Source organism: Erinaceus europaeus, chromosome 12 (assembly GCF_950295315.1).
Source record: "Erinaceus europaeus chromosome 12, mEriEur2.1, whole genome shotgun sequence".
NCBI lineage: Eukaryota > Metazoa > Chordata > Mammalia > Eulipotyphla > Erinaceidae > Erinaceus > Erinaceus europaeus.
In genome coordinates this window covers 39,195,857-39,210,622 of record NC_080173.1, presented here as the reverse complement: position 1 = coordinate 39,210,622, position 14,766 = coordinate 39,195,857, and the positions used below count along the sequence as shown (strand labels likewise).

At 40.3% G+C, this 14,766-nt stretch overlaps 1 protein-coding gene across 5 annotated transcripts in view; it reads right to left on the bottom strand.

Moving 5' to 3' along the window:
- The window catches only part of ULK2 (unc-51 like autophagy activating kinase 2), a 102,339-nt gene that overhangs the window by 67,067 nt on the left and 20,506 nt on the right, over positions 1-14,766 (bottom strand). For 3 of the 5 annotated variants that reach the window (XM_060203172.1, XM_060203171.1, XM_060203173.1), the window contains exons 4-8: positions 12,014-12,046; positions 11,421-11,457; positions 3,741-3,914; positions 2,886-2,959; positions 602-703 (exon numbers count right to left, since the gene is read on the bottom strand). In XM_060203172.1, coding sequence (XP_060059155.1) covers positions 602-703; positions 2,886-2,959; positions 3,741-3,914; positions 11,421-11,457; positions 12,014-12,046 — 420 coding nt within the window. Of the gene's footprint in view, positions 1-601; positions 704-2,885; positions 2,960-3,740; positions 3,915-11,420; positions 11,458-12,013; positions 12,047-14,112; positions 14,223-14,766 lie in introns of all 5 variants that reach the window. The other 2 variants (XM_060203174.1, XM_060203175.1) reach the window with 2 other exon arrangements.

Genomic DNA, 14,766 nt, shown 5'->3' with positions numbered 1-14,766 from the left:
ACAGACTAGATGGGAAATTAAGTGTTTAACCTGGCTGTATCACTGAATATTTTAATACTATATGGATAAATGATTTCACTTTATACAGTTTTCAGACTGAAAAGACCTCACTATAACTAGGCAATATACTTCAAGAGGGATCATATGAGCTTATTTTAGAAGGCTTCATTTTGACAGTACATTAGTAGAGAGGAAGAAAGACCCAAAATAGTTTACAAAGGCCTGAATAATAATTACCTCTCACTCAACAGTGAAAGAGTTGTGGTGACAGTTTTGAAGGACCTTACCAGATCAGTCCTAGCTTGAGTAAGTAAATTTCAAGAAACCCATTTCCCTCCACCTGGCTAGCTTTCAACAGTCTAGGAAACATGATTAACTTCACACCCCAGTTAAACTATAAAGAAAAGCAGATTATAAGGGGAAAAAGCAAAACATGCTATGGCTCACACAGCAATTTTTGTCTGCAACAAAATCAAAATAAATCAAAAAAGAAATTTTTAAAAAAACCAGAGCTTTTAAATTATTTTCCATTTCATAAGTCAGACTTAACTATGAAATAAGACCCCAATACAGAGCACACTAAGAAAAAAGTCAGGTCTACCTGAAAAGGCGGTTTTCCAACAAGGCATTGATAAATCACAGTTCCTATGCTCCACAAGTCAGCCTTTGCATCATAATGTTGAGACATAATAACTTCAGGAGCCTGAGGAGAACATTCAAACAGCACATACTATTTATTTAATTAAATTGGTAATCTTCATTAACTGGTAATGGTCACACTCCTAGTGAAAATATTAAAATAGAAACCACACATTATAACATTTCCACTACATTCCTATACTGCTAAATCTCAAAACAATGAAACATGAAAATAAGCAAGTTTTAGAAACAAACACTTGTATGTATTAATATGGAAAAATACAGTAAGTATATTAAAATAATAACAAAGGAGGTTGAGAAGTAGCTAAGATGTAGACAGCATGCTTCACATAAGTGGGATCCTAGGTTCTATCCTCAGCACTCACCTTCTCAAAATTGTTTTTCTTTTAAAGAAATAAAAATTCACACAAATTATAGGAGAGAAGATACTCCTGGAGTGCAAGAACAGGAGAATAGGAAATGTGAAAAGAGAGGTACAAAGAAACTACAAAAAATATGAGTTTTTTCTTTTTTTTTACACTTTGTTTCTTAGGTGACCTTGGGTTTAAGACCATAAATGTTTTAGAAATACAATTTCAAGGGAGTCGGGTGGTTGTACAGTGGGTTAAGTGCAGGTGGCGCAAACGCAAGGACTGGCAAAAAACAAGGGCAACAAAAGGGAACAGATAAATAAATATTAAAAAAAAAAGATGCAATTTCACATCTGTTCAAAATGTTGCCACACCATACCCAGCAAAAAAGTACCAATATTCTTCCACCAAAGTTCAATGGAAACCCTGCCTCCTGCCCCAGACCCCCCTCCACTACTGAAACACTCCAGAAAACCACTTCCAGGGGCAGTTACCATGAAACTGTAGTGTGGCATGTACTCTACTGATTTTATAAACTAGATGCACCACCACCCAACCACCCCCCAATAGTTTACTTCTTAAATAACAGTAACAATGGCAAATTGTTGTCAAATGTTAACTTAATTAAATATGAATAGTAAGTATCTAAGTTTCTGTTTCCCTATTCTGTGATTTGAAAGAATTTATTTACTAATTTACTTATTTTTCTGCAGTGTCAGGGAACTAATCTGGGGAGTCATGTATGCAAGACATGCACTCTATGACAGAACCACTTAGCTGATTCAATTTTTAATTTCACTTCTTTGTAAAAGAGAGATCAAAGCACCACCACACTGTTTGTAGAATTCCACTTGTTTTGTCCTTCTGCTTTCTCATGTGTTGCTAAGGACTGAACCCAGGGCCTCAAATATGTAAGTTATGTGCCCTGCTGCAGAGCCACCTCCCCAACCCTGAAAGCTTTCAATTTAATACAAAAAATGACACTAGTAGACAGCACATACATTACTATGTTTGAGGACCTGGGTTCAAGTTCCCATCACAGTTCAAGTATAAGGCACAAAGGGGAAACTCCATGAACGATGAAGCAATGTTGTCTATGGTGTCCCTCCTTCTCTGTCTCTCTCCATTTCTTTATAAATTGAAAGGGCAGTTGTGGAGGCTCTTCATTAAATGTTTGAAGCAAGTAATCTGAGGAACTATTCTGGACAATTAGGACCCTCAAAGACTATCCTGTAGCAAAAGAACCAAATGCTAATTGCACCAAAGGTTTGTCATGTATGCCAATGGAGGAAGTGGGTGCACTGTGGACTGTGGATGCCGAGGTAGCATTGGTGGCAGCAGTAATTGCTGGTGGATGTGGTGGAACAAGGTATGGTTAAAATGAATTTGGTAATGACAGAAACAGCTGTGATAATCTGAAAAAAAGAAAAAGGAGGTGGAGGAGAGGGAGGAGGGGGAGGACTTGGAGAAGGAGAAGAAAAAGGAGAAGGAGAAGATGAAGATGATAATGATATCTTATAGGTAAAGAGGTATCCCTAACAGGTTTTTCTAACATTATACATTAAGTGCATCATTTTTTTAAATTTATTTTCTTCCCCTGCTTTAGAGCCTCACACGTTTGGTTGCAGCTCTCCTGAGCCAACTTCTTCATGGAGACAGCAGAACACTGAAGCTTCGCCTGGTGCCATGATAAAATTTTTTTAAAAGACTACTTTTATTGCCCGTTATGTTAAAGTAAACAATGTCTTTATATTACAGTATGACAGCAATTCTGGCTATATTTAAAGTCACATCTTGCTTGGAAAAGCACAGCACTTTAATTCCAATGTTTACAGCTCATGCTCTAAACACTCAAGGATGCAAACACTCACTCACCATGTACATCGGGGACCCACACAGGGTTGCAGCCATCATGTTACTATGCAGGTATCGAGCAAAACCAAAATCCGCTATTTCACAAAACAAAAAGGAGGAAAACAAATGATACCTCTGTATCACACTCAACAGTGACCATATGACTGACTGTTCAAGATGAAGGCATGAAAGAACTGGGAGCAATTAGCTTACTGAATAAGATTGTCCAAAGAAAAAAGGAGCAACTCAATTTTAACAAACTAAGAAGCAGTAGAAACCACCAATCTGAAGGTCACTATTCTACTAGTTTCATAGCCAAGGAATACCAAACATTACCTGAGAAAATGCTGCTTCTGGTACATGACTTATTAACACAGAAATATCGATACTAGGTGTAGAATGTGAAACTTTTCCAGATACTAGGTATAAACTATATCAGGAATCTATTAAAATACTGATAAAATTATTTTCCTGACAACCAAAAGGACAGCTTTAAGGCAAATCTAGCATTACAAACTGCTTCAAATAAGTTTAAGATACAAAGGTACTAAAAATGCCAAATAAGGAAGTTGAAATAAATGGTCTGTTCAAGCCCTGTGTTAAAATTTCAAAAACTATAAAGAATCAGGGTTGCTAATTTGCTGCCAGCAACCATAGGATATCAGCCTCCCTATGATGAGCAGTATTTGCCACTGTGATGCATCTTGAGAGCTCCCAACATATCTTTTGCCAGTAACATAAAGGAATACACATATAGGTACCTCACTGAATCGAAAGTGCATAAATAAAATCCACCATCCTAACAAAACTAAATTAAAATGAACAGAAATAATCTTTCAAAGTGTCTTTTGTCTTAAATAATAAACAGCCATTTACCTATTTTGATGCGAATACCACTGACACTTGACTTCCTACGATTGGCATAAGACAACAAGATGTTCTGTGGCTTGAGATCCCTATGGATTATTCCTTTGCTGTGCAGAATTCTCATGGCAGCTGCAATCTGATGCAAAAACACTCTGATCGTATCTTCACTAAGAGTTCCTTTAGCTGGGAGAAAAGAAGCCACACAAATATTTTAGCACACAGAGTCAAATCCCATCCGTACATTCTATCAACAGAATTGAGTTCTTTAGGAAACATAGAAGTAGCAGGAGCTGGATTCACTGGTTGAGCGCACATGTTACAATGTACAAGGACCCAGGTTTGAGCCCCTAGTCCTCATCTGCAGGGGGAAAGCTTCACAAGTGGTGAAGCAGTACCGCAGGTGTCTCTCACCCTCTCTACCTCCCCTTTCCCTCTTGATTTCTGTCTCTATCAAATAAAGATAATTTAAAAATAAAAAATAGTAATAATAATTTAAGTCTATAAACAGACAATATATCTCAAAAATTAATCTGTTTAATAGAAAACTGGTTTATATTTTCTTTTTTTTCTTCACTGGTTTTCCCTTTGTTTTTTCCTGTGCCATTATTTCTGCTGAAGGTGTCTATACTACTTTGAATATAACAGGTGCTCAATAAATTAAGTATCTTCAACAAACTAAAAAGTAAGTTTACCTTCATGTTAGTCAAATAACTGGGATGAAAGCCCATAAGTAATTCCAACCAGTACATGAGCACAAATTAAAAACGGACAAAACCCCTATGTTCATAGCTGCATTATTCACAATAGCCAGTGTGTTGAAGCAGCCTACATGCCCATCAACAGATAATTGGCTAAAGATATTAAGGGATCTTTATGCCACAGAATACTACTCTGCAAATATAAAAGAGGACTTTGAGTCCTTTGGGACAAAATGGATGAAACTGGAGGTAATTATGCTTAGCAAAATAAGTACAGAGATGAAAGACAATTACCCGATCATTTCACTCATATGTAAAATCCAGAGAAATGATACACATGAACTTGCAAAAAGGAGAAGGAGGAGCAGCAGCAGCAGGAGGAGGAGGAGGAAACTGTTTCTAAGACTTTGTGAGAACTATGGTGGCTATTTGGGGGATGTGGGAGAGAAGGGTCACTACGCTGGTGGTGGCTACAGTGTGGAACCCTGCAATCTTACAAACCCACTATCAATCACAAATTTAATTTTTTTTTTAACAGAGCATCACTCAGCTCTGGCTTTTATGGTGTTGTGGACTGAACCACAGTCCCTGGAGTTTTTCTTTTTTTTTTAAAGACCAATGTTTGAGTATGAGGTCTTGGGGCTGGGCTGTGGTTCACCCAGTACAGCATACATATTACTATGAGCAAAGACCCAGCTTCAAGCCCACAGTCCCTACCTGCAGGGGGAAGTTGCTTCACAAATGGTATAGCAATGCTACAGGTGGGTGTTTTTTTTCTCTCTCTCTCTCCTCTATTTAAAAAAAAAATAAGGGGCCAGGCAGTAGTGCAGCAGGTTAAGTGTACATGATGCAAAGTACAAGGACCAGTGTAAGGATTCCAGTTTGAGCCCCTGGATCCCGACCTGCAGGAGGCTCTCTTCACAAGCGGTGAAGCAGATCTGCAAGTGTCTATTTTTCTCTCCCCCTACCTTCCCCATCTCTCTCCATTTCTCTCTGTCCTGTCCAACAACAACAGCAATGGCAACAATAACAACAACAAGGGCAACAAAATGAGGGAAATGGCTTCCAGGAGCAGTGAGCTCATAGTGCAGGCACCAAGCCCCAGATAACCCTGGAGGCAAAAAAAAATACATACATACATACATACATACATACATACATACATACATACATACATATATATATATATATATATATATATATATATATATTAGAAAAAATGGGGCCAGGCAGTGGTGCACACAGTTAAGTGCACATGTACTAAGTGCAAAGACCCCCGCAAGGATCCAGGTTTGAGCCCCTGCTCCCCACTGCAGGAGAGAGCTTCACAAATGGTGAAGCACATCTGCAGATGTCTATATTTTTCTCTCCCTCTCTATATCTTATCTATAAAAAATGGGGGGGATGGCTGCCATGAGCAGTGGATTCATAGTGCTGGCACTGAGCCTTAGCAATAACCCTGGAGGCCAAAATAAGCGGGGGGGAGGGAAGGAAGAAAAGGAAGGAAGGAAAAAAAAAAAAACAGACATCAGGGCAAGTATAGGCTCCAGCAATAACCCTAGTGGCAAAAATAAAAAGTCCCAAGTTTGATCCTCCAACAGCTCTACATATGGTCAGAGTCTACTAACTTGGACAGTACAGCTCTACACAGCCCTTGAGGACTGGATTTATTTTTTTTTTTTAATATTTATTTTATTTATTTATTCCCTTTTGTTGCCCTTGTTGTTTTATTGTTGTAGTTATTATTGTTGTTGTTGTTGTTGGATAGGACAGAGAGAAATGGAGAGAGGAGGGGAAGACAGAGAGGAGGAGAGAAAGATAGACACCTGCAGACCTGCTTCACCGCCTGTGAAGCGACTTCCCTGCAGGTGGGGAGCCGGGGTTCGAACCGGGATCCTTATGCCGGTCCTTGCGCTTTGCGCCACCTGCGCTTAACCCGCTGCGCTACAGCCCGACTCCCTGGATTTATTTTTTTAGTGTTTGCAAGTTTGTTTTCCTTCTGTCATCACTGGGGCTTCACTGCTCTGGGTCAACTTTTTCAGACAGAAGGTGACAGAGAAACAGGAGAGAGGGAAAGACACCAAAGTATCAAAGCTTCCTCCACTGGGGTGGTCAGACTTGAAGCTGGGTCACAAACTTGACAAAGCAAGCACACTAACTAGATGAGCTATCTTGTCAGCCATATAAGTCTTCACAAGTGTTTTCCAAATACAAAGAATTTCCTAAGTTACTGTGGCAGAGAAGGACTAGGGAAATATTCAATAACCCTAGTTGAAATCACACTGGACCTAAGTAATATTGGGTTGTTGGAAAAGTCACGACATACCTTTCTGTTTTTTTTCTACACACACACACACACACACACACACACGCATTATGACTTTCCAGACAACTCAATATAAACTGAGAAAGGGTAAACCGGGCTGTCTAAATCCAAATTAAGGGGCCAGGGGACAGAGTTCACTGGATAGAGCACAGACCTTACAATGTGCCAAGACCCTCCTAGGCTTCACTATTAACACAAGGGAGTACCATGAATGGCACTGGGGAAGCAACACAGATCAGGAAGTTGTTATGATGTCTCCCTGTAAGTCTCCCTCTCTCTAAAATGAATTTTTAAAAAATGGCCCAGGGAGATCATTCAGTAGTGCTATCATGCATGTACAAAACTCCAGGTTCATTCCCTGCTACTGTAAGTAAATAAATAAATTCAACATTTAAGTTAAGGGAGCTCCTCACACCTCAGTTTTCTAATATTGCTTACAGTATCAAATACAGAGTTCAATACTGGACAAAAATGCTATCTAAGTTAACTTAAATCTGCTACACCAGGATTTCTGTTAATGAAGGAAACTGATACTCCAATGATAAAGAGCCAGCATAATCTGATCCCAGCTGCCAGGTGTTTTTATCTGTATCACTTAGAACATCAAGGAAATCAATATTCAGAGACTCGAGAGAAGGTAGAACCAGTGCCTTCTAGTTTCACATCCTTTCTGCCACTAGTAAATTGAAAGGAGCTTTCTTACTGCATTTTGCTTACTAATAAATGACATTTAGAAATTTCTATCAAATCAATTTTTTTTTGCCTCCAGGGTTATTGCTGGGGCTCAGTGCCTGCACCATGAATCCACTGCTCCTGGAGGCCATTTTTCCCCCTTTTGTTGCCCTTGTTGCAAATCAACAAATTTTAGCTTAAGTGTATGTGAAAGAGATGAGCTAGAGCACAGCTCCACCATTAGTGATGTTCTATTTGTCTTTTATTATCTTCATGTTCTGCAGTGCTTGGATTGAACCTACAGCCTCATGGAAGGAAGATATGTATTTTACTGTTGAGATGCCTCCCAAGTCCCAATAGATTTTTTTTTTTAAGATTTTATTTATTTATGAGAAAGGTAGGAGGAGAGAGAAAGAACCAGACATCACTCTGGCACATGTGCTGCTGGGAATCAAACTTGGGACCTCATGCTTGAGAGTCCAAAGCTTTACCACTGTGCCACCTCCCAGACCACAGAACTTTTTTTTTAAGTCTCAATTGGAGTGGATATTAATTGGACTTATTGTGAATATAATTACTGTGGAGATCACTTCCCACTGGGCCAGAAAAACAAATCCTCTGGATAATGCACCTGCAATGGCATGTATAAGACCCAGGTTCAAGTCTGCTTCCCACCATATTGGAGGATGCTTCTGTGCTGTGTTGTCTCCTCCCCACACCCCATCTGTGTGTCTGTCTCTGTCTCTGTCTCTCTCTCTCCCCTATCTGAAAAAGTCAGCCCAGAGCAGTGAAAGTCCAGTGACCAAAAAAAAAAAAAAATCTATTGATGGGGGCTGAGCAAGATGGTGACTCAGGAGACAACAGCCATGGCCTGAGCTCTGCAAGGAGGCTGCTTCAAAACTGGGAAGTTCAGGTGAGGCCATCAGGTTCCAGATGCTACCATGATGCCAACCAGACTTCCCTGTACAGATGACCCCACCAATATGTCCTGGACCTCTGCTTCCTCAGAGCCCTGCCCCACTAGGGAAAGAGAAAGATAGGCTGGGAGTATGGATGGACCTGTCGATGCCCATGTTCAGCGGGGAAGCAATTACAGAAACCAGACCTTCCACCTTTTGCATCCCATAATGACCCTGGGTCCATACTAAGAATAGTTAAAGAATAAGAAAGCTATCAGGAGAGGGGATAGGATACGGAGCTATGATGGTGGAAATTGTACCCTTCTTATCCTATGGTATTGACAATGTTTCCATTTTATAAATAAATACATTTTTTTTTAAAAATCTATTGATTTTCTGAGATAGAGAGGCTAGTGCCAAGAATTGAGTCCAGGTCCTCATGCCTGCAAAGCATGTACTCTTACTGCTTAGCCACCCTACCCTGTTGCAATCCAGAGCTCTTTATATTATTGTCTCACAGATCTTGAATGTTTTATTTTTATTTTTTTAATTTAATTTAATTTATTTTATTTTGCCTCCAGGGTTATTACTGGGGCTCAGTGGGCCTGCACCATAAATCCACTGCCTCTGGAGGCCATTTTACCCCCTTTTGTTGCCCTTGTTGTTGTAGCCTTGTTGTGGTTATTATTGTTATTGCTGATGTTGTTCATTGTTGGGACAGGACAGAGAGAAATGGAGAGAGGAGGGGAAGACAGAGAGGGGGAGAGAAAGACAGATAAACCTGCAGACCTTGCTTCACCGCCTGTGAATCAACTCCCCTGCTGGTAGGGAGCCAGGGGCTTGGCACCACGTGCTCTTAACCCACTGTGTTACTGCCCGACCCTTGCTTTGTTATTTTTAATGTTTATTTATTATTAATGAGAGAACCAGAAAAATCACTCTGGCACATGTAGTGCCAGAGATAAAATTCAGGACCTTCTGTATGCAAGTCTGGTACTCTCCCTACTGTGAACCCTCCCAGAAATGCAGTAATAATTAATACATTAGGGAGTCGGGCAGTAGTGCAGCGGGTTAAGCGCAGGTGGTGCAAGGTGCAAGGACCAGTGTTAAGGATGCCTGTTTTGAGCCCCCGACTCCCCACCTGCAGGGGAGTCGCTTCACAAGTGGTGAAGCAGGTCTGCAGGTGTCTATCTTTCTCTCCTCCTCTCTGTCTTCCTCTCCTCTCTCCAATTCTCTCTGTCCTATCCAACAACATCATCAATAACAACAATAATAATAACTACAACAGTAAAACAAGGGCAACAAAGGAATAAATATTTAAAAATTAATACATTAGTTGTTTTCTATTCCACTCTGAGGACTCCAAAATATTCTCACTATAAATGTTTGTGCTTTGCCAGGGGTGCCACCACCTGCTCTCCATTTATTTATTTATTTATTCATTCATTCATTCATTTTTGCCTCCAGGGTTATCGCTGGGGCTCAGTGCCAGTACTACGAATTCACTGCTCCTGGAGGCCATTTTTCCCATTTTGTAGCCCTTGTTGTTGCCCTTGTTGTGGTTGTTATTGTTGTTATAACTGTTGTTGTTGGATAGGACACAAGAAATCGAGAGACGAGGGGAAGAGAGAGAGAAGGAGAGAAAGATTGACACCTGCAGACCTGCTTCACCGCTAGCAAAGCGACCACCCTGCAGGTGGGGAGCTGGGGGCTCAAACTGGGATCCTTATGCCAGTACTTGCGCTTTGCACCACCTGCATTTAACCCGCTGCATTACCGCCCAGTCCTCTCTCCATTAGTTTTTTTTTAATGCAGCACCAGAGAAAGAACCCAGGGCCTCACATACAAACAAATGTACATTCTACTTGGTGAACCTCTCAGATTCTGGAAGGTGATAATTTGATCTCAGTGTTTTATATCCTACATGAATATATTTGGATACCAAATACATTTGGATATCAATTCAAGTAATTTTAATACTAAAATCTTACAGTTGTCAAAAATTTGTTGTATTTTTTTCCTTTATTGAGGGGATTTATAGTTTACAGCCGATAGTAATGTACAGTAGTTGGTACATGTGTAACAATTCTCAGTTTTCCACGTAACACTCTAACCTAGAATTTTTTTTTAAGTTTTTTTCCTTTTGTTGCCCCTGTTGTTTTATTGTTGTAGTTATTATTGTTGTTATTGATGTCGTCGTTGTTGGATAGGACAGAGAGAAATGGAGCGAGGAGGGGAAGATGGGGGGGAGAAAGATAGACACCTGCAGACCTGCTTCACCACTTGTAAAGTGACCCCCTCCCTGCAGGTGGGGAGTCAGGGGCTCTAACCAGGATCCTTACGCCAGTCCTTGAGCTTCACGCCACCTGCGCTTAACCCACTGCACTACTGCCCAGCTCCCCTAGAATTTCTTTTTAATGAGGCATACAAGCATAAACTCACAGCCTTTTTCAATTGTTTTTAATAATACCACTCACTGATCTCACAGGTCCTTTTTTTTTTTCTCTATGCTTAGAGAAAGAGAGCAGAAGAGAGACTAAAGAAAGAAAATAGTACTACTCCACCATACAAGGAGATTGCCCACCTCTGCCTGGTGCTGCCCATGACACTCTCATGTGGTGCCAGGAACTGAACCCCTGATAAAACATACACATTCATGCTGAGCTACTGCCAGCCCCACAAAATAATTTCAGTGTTACCTTAAATCCTTCAGAACTTTTTAAATTCATAAGAAACATTCACATCAGTATTCTTAGATACATTATTCCACTATCATTTATTTTGAAAGAAATGAAAAAGGACTACAGGTTCACTTATAGCATCCCAAGAATCTTGGAGAATAGATACTCTATTTGTTTTGTTTTTCCTCTCTCAGAGGATCCATCTCTCAAAAAATCTTAAAGGCACACATAAAAATCTTTAAACACAAGTAAAAATTAGGAACAAAATCACAACCAGTAAGTATATATGCAAACACTGATCAAATATTTTTATATTTACATAAGTGCAAAAAACAGAGTAGTATAATTCAAAAATAACTCTCAGGGTGAAAGAGACAGCTTTTATTTAATAAAGACACAAACACACAAATTACCTTGCAAATAATCTGCCAGGTCTCCACCATTGCAATACTAACACATAAAAGAAAAAGTAGTTAAAATAACGAAACTGATTCAAGATTAATTCAATTCATGATCAGTTAATTTTTACTTTAAGTCATCTGTACATAAACTAAGTGAAGTTTAAAAAGTGCAATTTTAAATTAAAAAATTTTAATTTGCTTGCTATAAAGCAGAATATAATCGGGAGTCGGGTGGTAGTGCAGCGGGTTAAGCACATGTGGCACAAAGTGCAAGGACCAGCATGAGGATCCCAATTTAAACCCCCGGCTCCTCACCTGCAGGGAGTCGCTTCACAGGTGGTGAAGCAGGTCTGCATGTGTCTGTCTTTCTCTCCCCCTCTCTGTCTTCCCCTCCTCTCTCCATTTCTCTCTGTCCTATCCAACAACGACAACAATAATGACTACAACAATAAAACAAGAAGGGCAACAAAAGAGAATAAATAAAAACACAGAATATAATCATTGTATCAATTTTGTCAGTTATTCAATTTATAATCTATTGAAGTTTTTTAAGTTCCTATTAATTAAAGCAAACTAGAAATAAAACAAGCTTGTATAATACTGACCTCCATTACCAGAAAGACAGAGTTGGGTAATTCCTGAAAAGTAAACATTAAATATCATTTAGATTAGAGGGGATAAAAACAAGCATAAGGTTACAAATAATGATAGTTAAAAATATTACAACTGGGAGTTGGGTGGTGGCACACCTGGTTGAGCACATACATAACAGTGTCAAGACCCCAGTTTCACCCCCTGGCCCCCACCTACAGGGAAGAAGCTTTACAAGTGGTGAAACAGTACTGCAGCTATCTGTCTCTTTCCCTCTTTATCATCCCCTTCCCTCTCAATTTCTCTCTGTCCCTCCCAAAATTAATAAAAAGTCCCAAACCATGGTTAAAGCATCCCAGCATAAGAGTCCAGTCAAGAGTTGATGACACTAATGTATACAACTAGAAGTTCAATTCTGGGGGGCAGGCAGTAAAGCACTTGGTAAACCAGACATGTTATTATGTGCAAGGACCCAGGTTCAGGTCCCTGGTCCCTACCTGCAGGGGAAAAGCTTCAAGAATGGTGAAGCAGTGTTGCAGGGGTCTATCCTCTATCTCCTCCCCCCCTCAGTTTCTGTCTCTATCCATTAAATAATTTTTTTTACCTAGAAAAGTTTCTCATAATCTTTATGTATCACTGATGAATGTATTTCTTTTTTGTCATTTGCCTTAAAATTATTGTTGTTATTATCAGTAGTATACCAGTGAAGTTACAAAAATTACAAAATAACAGTGGTTCAATTTCACACAGTTTCACACCCGCCACCAGAGTTCTATGTCCCCATAGTCCCCCCATTGGAAACTACAGTGGTTCTCCTAAGGTCAGATATGGGTTGACTATTGTTTCTATAACTATCTCTACATATATATTTGTTTTTTTTAATTTTTCAATCTCTATTTATTGGATAGAGACAGCCAGAAATCAAGACAGAAGGGGGTGACAGAGAGGGAGGCAGACCTGCAACACTGCTTCACCACTTGCAAAGCTTTTCTCCTGCAGGTGGGGACTGGGGGCTCAAACCTGGGTCCTTATGCATTGTAACATGTCCACTTTAACCAGGTGTGTCACCACCCGGCCCCTATATCTATCTATATTTATATATATTTGCCCATTTTTTCCCTATGGACCTGCCTTCTCTTCCTTTCTAAGTCACAACTACACCTTATAATGACTTCTGAATGTCTTTCCTTTTTTTTTTTAATCTTCTCTCCTCTGGGTCATATATATATATTTTTTTTAATTAAATTCTCTTATGGACTTAAAGAAAAATTTATCTTTCATTTGTAGATATGACAATGTTATCACTTGTTGAGGAAAAAAATTCAAAAGGAATCTCAGCCACTAGAAAAATACTCTTTGTGGGCGGAGGGTAGACAGCATAATGGTTATGCAAAACAGACTCTCATGCCTGAGGATCCACAATCTCAAGTTCAAGCCCCTGCACCACCAGAAGTCAGAGCTGAGCAGGGGGGGGGGGGGGAGGAGAAGGAGGAGAAAGAAAAGGAGAAGGAGAAGAAAACACTTTGAAACGATTTGTGATCCAGGAGGTGGCACGGTTGTCCGGCTGAGCTTCACTGACGGGAGACAGACGACCCAGGACTCATGGTAGAACTGTAGGCAGTATCTCTTTATTCACGCAGGACGCAGCACAATCTAAGCCAAGCTAAACTAAAACTAAAACGAACAATGTTGTTTTATATATATTTTCCAAGTAGGGTGTGAACAGGATGTGACGTAGAGAGGGTGGAGAGAAAAGTGACTGGTGAAAATCAGGGTGTGACAAGGAAAGGGAGCGGAGCAGGCGAGAATTCTACCACTGAACCACCAATGCCTATTGATGTCGTCGTTGGATAGGACAGAGAGAAATGGAGAGAGGAGGGGAAGACAGAGGGGGAGAGAAAGACATCTGAAGACCTGCTTCACCGCTTGTGAGGCAAGCCCCCTGCAGGTGGGGAGCTGGGGGCTCAAACCGGGATCCTTAAGCTGGTCCTTGTGCTTTGCGCCAGATGTGCTTAACCCGCTGCACTACTGACCAACCCCAACACTGCACAAATTTAAGTAGTAGTGATTTGGAGCCTAGAATATGGGTCAACAGGGAAAGTGTATATCTTGCCATACTTGATCCCTGGTACCACATGCTAACACTACAGATAGCACCAGAAAAGACCCATGGAGGGCACTGTGTTATCTCTCCTCATCTTTTTTCTCTCCATTCCTCTCTCTCTAAATAAAACATGAAAACATTGGATCTGAGAAGCCAGTAAGCAGTATCAGATATATGCAAGGTTCTTAATTCATTTCCTGGTGCTCCTCTTGGGGGGGGGAGGGACTGACTGTATGGGAGTTGGGCAGTAGCGAAATCACTTCACAAGCGGTGAAGCAGGTCTTTCTCTCCCCCCGTCTTCCCAATCTCTCTCCATTTCTCTCTGTTCCAGCCAACAATGATGACATCAGTAACAACAATAATAACTACAACAATATGGAGTAGGGCACCAAAGTAAAAAACCTGGGTTGAGGGTGAGGATGGATGTCCCGCTTAATGGGGGGGGGGGGGTGGGAAACAGTCTTTTGGTGGTGGGAATAGTGTTTATGTACACTCCTATTTATTTGTAGTCATATAAATCACTATTTCGTTAATATGAGAGGGGAAAATTGATTGAATGTCTCAAAACTTTTTTTAAAGCATAGACTGAGTCTTTTTAATACACAGGCTGAGTCTTTGATATGTTGACTCTCTTAAAAGATTAGACTGGGGGGGGGGTCAGGT